The sequence below is a fragment of the Triticum dicoccoides genome, chromosome 3A (assembly GCF_002162155.2).
Source record: "Triticum dicoccoides isolate Atlit2015 ecotype Zavitan chromosome 3A, WEW_v2.0, whole genome shotgun sequence".
Classification (NCBI taxonomy): Eukaryota; Viridiplantae; Streptophyta; class Magnoliopsida; order Poales; family Poaceae; genus Triticum; species Triticum dicoccoides.
This window is the reverse complement of record NC_041384.1, coordinates 195,262,559-195,274,452: the sequence shown is the minus strand read 5'-3', so window position 1 is coordinate 195,274,452 and position 11,894 is coordinate 195,262,559. Positions and strand designations below refer to the sequence as shown.

Sequence of the window (11,894 nt, the reverse complement as noted above, 5' to 3'; positions counted from 1 at the left end):
GTGGCTCAACAACATATTATCCAGAGCATGCACGACAGTGCCGTGGGTGGTCATTCAGGTGTGTTGGCAACATATCAACGGATCAAACGCTTGTTTGCATGGCCCAAGCTGAAGGACTCAGTAACAGCGTATGTGCAGCATTGTGAGGTGTGTCAGCGTGCCAAAACGGAACATTGCAGGCAACCCGGGCTCCTGCAACCTCATGACATTCCACCCCATCCGTGGCACACCCTTAGTTGGGATTTTGTGGAAGGGTTACCCAAGTCACAAGGTATGGATGTGATACTCGTGGTCATAGATAAGTTGACGAAATATGGTCACTTTCTCCCCCTCAAGCACCCGTATACAGCACAGCAAGTGGCACAATTGTTCTTTGATCAGATCTATCGTCTCCACGGTATGCCCTTTCGCATCATCTCAGACCGGGACCCGATATTCACCAGCACCTTTTGGCAAGAGTTATTCCGGCTGTCGGACACCATTCTAAACATGAGCTCTGCCCGACACCCGGAGACTGATGGACAGATGGAGCGGTTAAACCAGTGCATGGAGTCGTTCCTCAGATGTTTTGCCCATGATGCTCCACTCAAGTGGGTACGTTGGCTTCCCTTGGCTGAGCATTGGTATAATACCTCCTTCCATACAGCCATGGGTCGGTCCCCGTTTGAGGCATTATATGGTTATGCACCACGTCCCTTTGGATTGGAAAACCCTGCATCTACTCCGGAGTTGGCAGATATGGTGGCTGAGCGGGAATCGATGCTCGAACTACTTCGGCAACACTTGTTCAGGGCGCAACAACAGATGAAACGTCAAGCAGACAAGCACCGCAGTGAACGATCATTTGAAGCAGGTGATCAGGTTTTCCTGAAGGTACAACCATACTTACAGAACTCCTTGGCGGCGCGGCGCAACCACAAGCTGTCTCTCAAATATTACGGGTCGTACAAGGTGTTGCAGAAAGTTGGAGCTGTTTCCTATCGCCTCAAATTACCACCCTAGTCCAAGATACACAACGTTATACATGTGTCCCAATTGAAGAAGTTCCTGCCGCCAAACACTGAGGTGGAGCCAGACACGACTGCACCAGCTCCACGCCACTCCAGCCAGAATCTTGCAAACCAAGCTGGTGTCTATTGACGGCAAGACAACTCCACGGGTGAAGGTACGTTGGATAGGGCGACCAATGATGCATGATACTTGGGAAGAAGCCTTTGTTCTGCATCAGCGTTTTCCTCTACTGTCGACTTGGGGGCAAGTCGCCTCTCAAGGGGTAGGGAATGTCATGGCACGGCCCAGCTCAGGACGGAGGCCCAAGGCCGCGCGACGCAACAGGAGATTGGCTCGAGCGTTCGAGGCCCAGCGTAAGGAGGGAATTCTAGGCACGGCAAGCAGCTCAGCTATATGAGGAGATTCAGAGAGGAGAACACGGGGGGAGAAAAGACTGGAACCTAGATCCTCTCTCTGTATCATTTTCCCTCTTCTCCTACCTCTGCCCATAAATTGTATCTGAATTGTATCAGGAAGAACCTTGAACCCTAGCTGGTTCATAACACATGGCACTGCCGACCTTGCATCTGTTTTCTTCCAAAAAAATAAAAAAAATCGTAGCCCTTTCTCTTACCTATAGGTTGCCTCGTTGGCGCTACAAAGCGCAGATGCTGCGCGTCGCTTTCCCGAAAAGGCACCGCGGCGAATTACCCACCCCAGCGGAAAGAAGAAGGTGCCCTCCTCTCCTCCTCATCACTGGTGAAAAAGAAGGAAAGGCAAAACGAATCGGAATGTCTCCCACCGCGGCACGGCGCAAGAAACCCCGATCCCCTCACCCACGCTCCCATCCCATGCATCATCGCCATGCCATCCATGGATTCCTCCCGTGCGGCGTCTCCCAACCCAAGTTCCTAACCCCACCCACACCCACACCCACACCCAGCAACCCCAATTCCTTCCTCTCCCACCAACGCAACCACATATTCCATCGTCGCCGTCACCTTGACGGCTAGACGCAGGTAGAGACCGACCGGCCCCATATATACCATACGTGACTGGGCAACATCGTATCCGGCCGTGGAAAGGGGAAGCCTAGCCTAGCTGCGAGGAGTGAGGTCGGTACCGGCTTAGCTAGCAGCAATCTGCAGGTGAATTGGGCACTAGCAGCAGCAGCAGCAGCATCAATCAAGTGAGGATTTCGCAATGCGGCCGGCCGTGACGCACGACGACCTGTCCCTCCGCAAGGCGCAGGAGCGCCGGGCGGGGCGCTCCGGCAGCCAGATCGCCGTCGCCCTCGTCGCGCTCTCCGTGCTCTGCGGCCTCGTCAGCTTCATCCTCTGCCTCGCCGCCGAGGGCTCGCGCTCCGAGGTACGCACGCACGCACACCGACCAACACGCGGCCTTGCTAGCTTACTATAGCTCGTGCTGATGCTGGCTGGCTGCAGGTGTCCAACTACCTGATGACCGTGGCCGGGAGCGGGGCGCAGGTGGAGCTGTGCTTCTACAACGGCAGCGGCCGCTCGGCGCTCGCCTTCTCCATCGGCGCCTTCCTGCTGCTGGCCGTCGCCATGTTCGCCGTGCACGCCTACATGCTGCTCGCCGTCGCTTCGCCGGACTCCGCCGCCGCTGGCCTCGCCGTCGCCGAGGACCACCCCCGCGTGTCCTCCGCCACCAACACCCTCACCTGGCAAACCTGCTGCCTCTTCTTCGTCACGTGGTACCAACATTACTTCAAGCATGCATTGGGCAAGATTGATGGTGTGGATTCATAATAAACACTGATCGATGGGTGCAGGATTTGCTTCGGGCTCGCGGAGGTGCTGCTCATGATCGGGATCGGGGTGGAGTCCGGCCACGTCAGCGACTGGCGGAGGCCGCGGCAGGTGTGCCACCGGGTGCGCCCGGGGATGTTCGCGGCGGCGGGGATACTGGGGCTCATCACCGTCGTCGTTGGCTTCGTCGTCTACGTGACCGCGGTGCACACGCAGAAGCTGCTGAGGCAGCACGGCGGCGGCCACTACCCGCCGCACCCCGGCAGCGCCCCGTACCCCAGCGTCCAGCAGCACCACCTGCAGCCGCCCGTGTCGTACCCACCATACCCGGCCCCGCACCCACACCCTCATCCGGCGCCGAATGCGCCGGAGATCACAGCGGCCGCGTGCCAGGTGCAGTCCAGCAACGCGTGGTGCATCACCAAGGACAAGGAGTACACCGATGTTTGAATGCCTGAGCCGAGACGATGCACGTAAAATTCCTTTTCGTTTTCGAACAATTGCTTGCTGATTTCAATTGGATTATTATTTGCTGATATGTAAAACAATTTGTTTGTACAAGGACAATATAAATGTTTTAACTTGTTATTATGCTGTTCATTTGGCCTGCCAACTCTGTAATCACAATGCCCTTGTCAAGATTGGAACATGCAAATCAAAATTGATCACAACAAAACTGATAATTAAGTGAAAGCTGACATTGCCATGTTCGGACAAACTGCAACTCACTTCATTCCTGAAGAACCCCACAAGACCAAACCATTCAAGAATTGTCCCCTAAATGCCTCGCAGAGTTGCAGAAGCTTAAAACTCAGGCTATACAGTAGCAAAATAGTGCACACCATACTAAAGATGCAAACCCCTACATAGTAGCCTGATAAAAAAGACCCAGACTCCTCAAGTTTGACGATTATACTCCTCTTACAAACGCTGTGATATTGATACCCAGGACCAGTTGCTTCCTTGAAAATCTTCAGCTTATTGGACCCACCACAACCATGACCTTACCCCACACACCGACTAGACCAAATGGTGACAACTGCTGCGACAAGGGAATTACCACCATTGGTCAAATCTGCAAAAGGAATTTAAAATTATATTATTGGTTGTCTCTTTGCTCAAAAGCTGATTCATGCTACCATATCGAGCAAATATGACAAGAGAAACAACAAATATGGTTATATGTTGAGAGTACCGACCTGTATTCAGCCCAAGTTCAGATCAGGGTTGCCACCTTGGCCAAAGTCAAAGGCAACACCTGTGGGAGCTTCCATAGTTGCCCCCATCGCATCATCTTCCTCCTCCATCCAGTAAGCCTCGAGAATCTTCACAGCCTTCTCATAGATTTCATTGTTATCATGGCTCTGCAGGTTCTCAATCTTTTCCAGGCCCTCTGCTTCATCAATCATCTGCGCATAGACATTCCCCTCCCCAGAAGCACCCAAATTCTTATCAGTTTCTCCAACTTTGAGAATGTTCTCAAGACCCTCCAAGCAAACAGTAACAATCCTTGGATCTGGGCAAAGCAGGAGGTCACACAGTGGCTTGATGCAGCCCTCGCTAACCAAATACCTGTTTACATAATACATACACATCAGCACGGGAAAACTCAAAATAGAAGTGCAATATTTGCATGTAATCTGAATAACAGCAAATGAGAACATACTTGATTTGGTCATGGGAACCACCGGAGGTAGCATTCGAGATGGCCCAAGCAGCCTCCTTCTTGATATCGAATTCAGCCGTTTGCAGCAGATGCACCAGAGGTCCAATAATCCCAGCAGTAATCACAGCCTAAGAAGCCAGCATAGCAAGGTATGTGATCAATGATTAACCTTTAAGAACATATAGATTCAACAAGCTTGATGACTAATACATGGATCCTCTAAACGCTCTTATATTTCTTTACGGAGGGAGTAACTCATTATGTTGAGACTATTAGGTACATAGGCACCCCAACTGGGCAAACGAAGTCATAATGCTTACAAATATTCCAAAAGGAATAGAGCAGTTTTGAGTCAGCAACCAGTTTGTACAGAATAAAGACTGTCATTTACATCTAGTTGAACCAACAATTGAAGGAAATCTTAGTTCTTAGGCGTGTTACTTTTGAGTCACCGGCATTAGTTCTTTGTACCACTAGCATATTGATAACATTAGTTACAATATTTCCCACTAGCCACAATGAACATAGCACAATCTAACATATATGCACCACACAATACATACAGTTATCAAACTAAAATCAATCAATGTCCTGAGTATTTAATACAAACAAAGGTAATCCCCTACGAAGAAACCATGTGAGAATATGCAGAACCCGGACCTGTATCTGATCTTTGTTACCAGCAGTGATATTTGAAACAGTCCAGCAGGCCTCTTTCTTGATGCTTTTCTTGTGATTTTGTGTCAACAGACTTAGGAGACACCCAAGAGCTTGATGATCAATGATGCACTGTAGAATAGAAGACAATCTTAATAACACGGAAAAATGAACAAACGAAACTATACAATCTCTAAGGAAGCTAGTAATCACAGATACGAATTGTAATTTGCCATGCAAGTGAACACATAATTATTTATTAGTGTGATCACGAAGCAGGCTATGTAAAACTTGACGAGCATTTTACTTGAATAGGGAAACAGACTAGGCAGGATTTCAGTTGACTGTTGGGGTAACAGTGTAGTAAAGTGAGCAACCAAACTATCAGAAGAAACTGTACAGTAAACAAACAAAGATGAGTGATTCAAATTTCAAATATATTTTGTAGACACTTGTCAAATCTGATGTACAATGGTAAACATGATGGTTATAATATATCCAAATAACAATATCCTCTGTAAGAGTATAACTCAAAAGTCACAAAAACTTAATGGTGCAAAATGTAGTGAATCCAAAGAACAAAACGAAAATGAATGAGTTACCTGAGTTTGTGAGTCATCTCCTGTGACAATATTTCCAACAGTTCGTAGTGCAGGTATAAGCACTGAAGGTGATGGATGGCTTCATGTTGTAAACAATATTGAAAGAACAGAAATGAGTGAATGAACATATATGAAGATAAAGAATCGTATAGCAGAGAGTTGTAACGCAGGGTTGAAACATACAGGAGAAGCTCCACAAGCCGAGGACAGACACCAGCATCAATCACAGATTGGATCTTGTCATTGGTGCCATCAGAGAGATACGAAAGAGCCCAGCATGCATCAGTTAAAACTTCCTCATCATTGGAATGGATAAGTCGTGCAAGTGCTGGCAGAGCAGGCTTAGTCTATGGTAACAAATAAAGAATATGTCAAGTAACTGCTGTTGACTACTAATCACAGGAGAATCTAAATGCAACAGTGTATAAAACCTGATCAAATGCTGGCTGTGGCTTTCCTCTGCAGAAATTTGATAAAGTCCAGGTCGCATTCCTTAACATGGAGAGTTTAGCATGCTCATTCAACTGTGCTAGCAGAGGCATCAATGCACCATTTGCGAGTACAAGGTCGCGGCACTTTGGGGAGTCACCAGCAACATTGCCCAATGCCCAGACAGCCTTGAAATTATTTTCAAGAAGTATCAGAATTGATGACTCCCAACAAACATTCAACCAGGACAATATAAAACTAGTAGCCAGGCAAGTGATCAAATACCTGCTCACGAACATCATCGCTGCCAGATGCAAGAAGCTTCACAAATATTGGAACTGCCCCATGATCAATGACAACCTTGGTATTCTCTGATGTGCCAGACGCAATGTTTGTGAGTGCCCACGCTGCTTCAAACTGCAAAAGTTATTCAAAAACACCAGGGTAAGAAGTTTAGTTGGTAAGGGTCCTGACTTCCAGATTACAAGAATAAGATTCAGTTGACGCACACCTGGAGTTGGGGGAAATCCTCTCTAGTAAGAAACTGCACAAATCGAGGAACAACGCCTGATTGGATAACTTCTTCGATTGGGGGGCTCCTTTCTGATTAATACAAGTTACAACCTCAGTTAATGTTCACTCACTGAGTGATATAAGAGATTAGTTTTACAAACAAACAAAAACTGAGAAGTTGGTACCTATAGAAAGCAACTTGCGGAATTGTGTCGTTGCCTCAAGCTGCAGGTTGTTATCCTCGGAATAAACCCCACCAACCATAGCAGGTAAGCTTTCAAGCTACAAAATCCAAACAGAAAACAAAAATGATCAGGTTAATAATGTATCAAAGCAATAAAAGGTCTACAAACAGCGCACTGTTCTAAACAAAGGTAGTTTTGGCAAAGATGGGAGCACCCAAATCAAATGAAAACTGAAGAACTGATTAAATTAACCACTGGAAGTGCAAGACGAACACCTAACTGTGTGTCTTAACCATAACTAAAACAAAAGGACAGAGAGGTCACGAGTCATAAGGCTGGTGTGGGCAGGCGTGCCTCAGAAAGTCATGACCAACGAAGCATGTTTATCAAACCACCAACTAATCTGGCCTCTGAACGATCCCCACAAGTCAATAGTCACTAGTCAGTATCTGAAGAACTACCACGAGCCTACGACTTGATATTTCTTCAAGCCGCAACGCAAGCACCACACACAAGTAGACATGCGTGCGTTCAGTCGCGCGGACGCAAACATCTCTTGAGCATAACGAAGCAGTTACTAAACCAATCTACTGCAGACGAAGCAAATACTAAACTCATCTGGAACCTCGTGTACAATTCACAGTAGAAATAAACTACGATTCAGACTCCAGAAGCACTGAAACAGGAAGCTAGGGGAAGGGGAGTGGGGCAGAAGTGTGCAGTATCCTCACCTTCTTCTCGACGCCGGCGGCAGGGATAGGAGCCTGGGCCTGGAGCCCCTCGCGGCGCTTCTTGAGGAGGCTCTCCTCGCGGCGGTTCTTGCGGATCTCCACCATGTTGTCCTCGCGCCGCCGCCGCCCCTCATCGGCGTCCACCGTCACCTTGTAGCGGTTCCGCCGCGCGTCGGCCCGCTCGCTCGGACGCACCGACATGGCTGGGTTGGTCGCTGTGGTCTCTCTCTCGCGCGCGCGCGGCGGTGGCGGCGGGGAGTCAAAAACCCTAGCTAGGCGACGGGGCTCTGGGGGTGGGGAGGAGCGCGCGAGGGGAGGGGAGAAAAGAGGGAGAGGAGAAACCCTAGCGGCCGCTGCGAAAGGGAGTTAAAGCTCACACCACGATCGAGATATTCTCTCGTTTCCTCTCTCCCTTTTATTTCTTTTTTCGGTGCCCATTTTCTTGCCTTTTTAGAACTGCCCGTTTTCTTTATGGGCTGTGCATGGCCCAGATTTATTGGGCCCGTTACTGATCCACCATGTGAGGTGAGAGTGGTCTGGCCCAAATCTAAACATGGAAAACTCTCGGTATCCATAAATTTGTCCGACTATGGATTTTTTGTACTCTACTAGTAAGCATGTACGTGCAACGCACGTCTCGACTAATACTATTTGTTTCAAGATTGATCACAATGTGAATCCTTCATTGAACAATCTATTTCAAGATTGAAGCATGAAAGAAACAAAAAGTAATCCGGATAAATTTAATACTAATATGTTTCTATCTAACCAATTTGAATACTCTCTTTTCTCGAGAAAACAATCTAAATACTATTTTGTATGGCATGAATAAAATTTAGAAAGCAAACTTTCTAATTTTCCATTTATTTAGAAATAAACAAAAAGACATACAGGCATGAGCACAGCAAGGACGCCCAGCCATCTCTGAAGCTACTTTTCTATTGAAAAATCCCACACACTACCCTGAATCTGCGGCATGTTAGCAAGATTACGCTCGGTTCCAGCAGATACGGAATCTGATTAGAACAAAAACTCCCAAGAGCAACCAAAATTTAGATGAAGTTTCAAGAAGACCAAGTTTTTGTAGACCGTGGGATTCAATGACAGCCTACCCCTCTCCATGTTTAAGACAAATGACAGGAGATTTCTGCGGGAGCAGGACACCAATAAACCATCAACATAGTACATATATTTCTTCCAAGACAAGATAGATGATCAGCTACTTGGCTCCTCTGTAGTACCCACTTCATATTACAAAAATAACACCAATAAATTATTTAACTTATAAGAGAAAACAAACAACACATGAAAACAATAAATAGCTGATGAGGAAGTCTTCTAAAAATCACAATACGCTTTCAAATTTTCTTGTCGGCGGTTACAAATTCTGTAGGGATGCCGAGTCGCTTCTCCTCTTGTTTCTCTTCTGTACTCTCCTAGTGCAGCACCATGCAGGATGCGAACCGATTGGTCACGGCTGTATTGCATGGAGAGGGTGCCGACAATCTATTTCTCAAATCCGATGGGATAGAGTTTTATAGAAATACAACAACAAGATTTCATGCCATGGCAGTAAGCAGTTAATGTAACAAAAATTTCTTGTCGTTCTTTCTAGTTTTGGTGGCTGCGAAAAGCATAATATGACCATGACTAAAAGATCTTTCAATAGGAAAATGGAGTAATGAACCACGGAGATATTAAGGAAAGGAACTATGCGACGATGATATACCTCATGAGACCGCACTGCAATATCTAAATTTTTGGTGGAAATTCAGGTTATCTAAGACAATTTTCTCAGCAATGATATAAATGAATGGATTAGATACTTGTTTCCCGAATCTACCTTGCCGACTAAATGAACCTACATTTTTGTAACCTTAAAGGAACATAGAGAAAAAGCACAACCACTAACTTAACAGTTGCCCAAGAATATGGAGGGATAAAACGGAATAGAGAATTGGGAATCAACCTAACTGGGAGAAGGTAACAAAAGGGATAGGTGGAAGTAGTGGAGACAGTGCTAGTCAACACTTGATGCATAAAATAGAACATAATAGAACAACATCTGAATCATGAATGTAATCCAAAATCTATATTTTATAAAGATATGCCCAACTCCTCAATAGTTGGTTAAACATTAGGATAAAATGCTAGAAGTCTTTATAAGATATTAAAAGCAGAATGAACCACATCTACCAGAAAAAAGGCTTTCATATCAACATCTTTGCAGAAAACGCAACCTAATACTCCATGTATAAGTAATCAAACAATTATCATGCAAAAAGCTAAACAAACCCAACAAGGGGATAATATAGATCATCATGAGCGGCCGATGTAGAAGTGTGTATGGCAATGAGCGAATGAGACGTTCCTAGTGGTGCAGGACATCGTGAGAGGACCTGAAGGCAGAGCACGTGAAAACAACGACCGACACTATCCTAACCCACCACCAGATGTACTCCTTAACTCCAGCACCACCAAGCTCCTCCCTGATTTTGGTAATGGAACCATGTATGTAAAGGGATGATACGATAATTAGAAGAAGATGAACTCGATAATTCAAGGCTAAAAAGGGATAGTCTGAAGTCAATAGTTTGTACTTAATTTGCAATACCTTCTAAATTGCATGATCTGAATGGAAACATTAGCTTTTGTTTTGACATACCACTTCGTAACATCTTTCTTGGTCCTGGACCCTTTTCCAAACAATCAGAACAAAAAAAGATCAGAAATGCATATATACATTTTTATGAAAAAAATAGATAATTATCTGTGTCGCCTTACCAGGTTGGAATCTCATCTCTCACTATCTTAGCACTTCCTCATTCATCTCCATTCTCCAGGGATGCCTCATGCATCTTCAGTCCTAATACACATATATACTTTTTAGGGCCATCAAATCCAAGAAATTACAGAACTAAGAGATGAACTATTGCATAAACTAACCAGGCCCATTAGTCATTGCACAAATTGTCAAGTGAAGAATCTCCGAACCAATATACAATAACCACAGGTTCACGGTCTCCTAGATTTCCCTAAAGAAATGGACAGAATCAGGATGAAAACTTGGACCGCTAGTACCTAAATTTTTTGAGATAAAAAAACATCTATTATAAAAATACTTAACAAAATAAAATCACTGGGAGGAACCAGGACTGTCAGGGCCGCAAATCCATGGAAAAGATGAAGATAAAAAGGCCACCTAGCAGAGAACTACAACTACTGGAGGTGTTATTGCCACAGTAGGGGGAAGTACACAGAAGGACAGGGTAGATCATATATATGTGTGTGAGTGTAGGCAGCAAGTAGTAGGCGATGAACTCCATGGAGGCATTGCGTGAAAACAAAGAATGGGAAAAAAACAAAAAAGAATCCTGAACCAATAACTTGCATTGAGATTAAATAATAATATTACGTAAGAACTCGTAGTCTTATCTAAACTAAACTCGCGTGGTAAGCCGGAAGAAAAAGTATCAGCCATCTTGATCTATACATATCCACCTTTGAGTTCATGCTTCCCATAGTAGGCAGTAACCATTTGCGAGTTTAGTTAGTTTTTTTATTTTCTACAGGAAGTGTCCACAGATTAAATAGTAAGCCTGCACGTGACAATTCACGTGCATTGAAAAGATAGTCATGTAATAGCAGTCAAAAACTATTTCAAACGAACATATACTATGATTAAGTTTAAGGAAAACTATAATAAGAAAAATATACATTGTTAATGTACCTAAGCATGTTTTTTGGCGAAGTCAAGAATGGTCATTCTCATTGTTCCTAGGCTGCTGATGTCTGTTCTTCAAAATTATGAATGCAAAATATACACATGTTTAATAACATTTTGTCCTTTTAAATCCCATTGATGAAAAAACGTATGGGAAAACACAACACTCCTTTGGTTAAATCAATGCATCCAAAAGTATGAATATGCCGGCAGAAAAGAAAACACATTGTCATATACTTAATCTCATATAATGTAACCTGAGTACAAAACGACTGTGATCTTAAATGACTTGTACATCACGAGAAGGCAAAGATATATGCCATGTCCAATTTTCCTGAAGCATGAACAAGCTCATTGGGGGAAAAGAAGAAAGATACAACATGCTAATATTACTATTGTGCCATTGGTTCACAGTTTTGTCATGAAGCATATGGTTTGCCTATCAGGACCTATTATCTAGATTTGTGTGTTGCTTACTGGTATTGCCCCGAGTAATATTTGGTGAGCCTTGGCATGTTGAATATGTCACAATTGTAAATAAAAATAAAGGGTCTGCATCTCCAATACTATGCACACATGTGATCTATCTTATGCCTCATTTGCACGAAAGTTCAGTGCCCAACTC

General features: G+C 44.9%; 2 protein-coding genes across 2 annotated transcripts; one reads left to right on the top strand and one right to left on the bottom strand.

The window, feature by feature from the left end:
- The first annotated feature begins 1,806 nt into the window (after positions 1-1,806).
- On the top strand, positions 1,807-3,350 carry LOC119267833. Its single transcript, XM_037549269.1, has 3 exons — positions 1,807-2,358; positions 2,436-2,707; positions 2,786-3,350. Exons 1-3 carry the CDS (start codon positions 2,194-2,196, stop codon positions 3,210-3,212), a joined length of 864 nt encoding a protein of 287 aa, XP_037405166.1. The 5' UTR covers positions 1,807-2,193; the 3' UTR covers positions 3,213-3,350.
- Positions 3,351-3,468: 118 nt separating this feature from the next.
- Positions 3,469-7,914, bottom strand: LOC119267832 (importin subunit alpha-1a). The gene is made up of 11 exons (XM_037549268.1): positions 7,546-7,914; positions 6,815-6,911; positions 6,628-6,719; positions 6,402-6,533; positions 6,119-6,304; positions 5,871-6,034; positions 5,688-5,766; positions 5,089-5,217; positions 4,429-4,556; positions 3,962-4,334; positions 3,469-3,837 (listed from the first exon to the last, which is right to left on the bottom strand). Exons 1-10 carry the CDS (start codon positions 7,744-7,746, stop codon positions 3,968-3,970), a joined length of 1,575 nt encoding a protein of 524 aa, XP_037405165.1. The 5' UTR covers positions 7,747-7,914; the 3' UTR covers positions 3,469-3,837; positions 3,962-3,967.
- Positions 7,915-11,894: the final 3,980 nt, after the last annotated feature.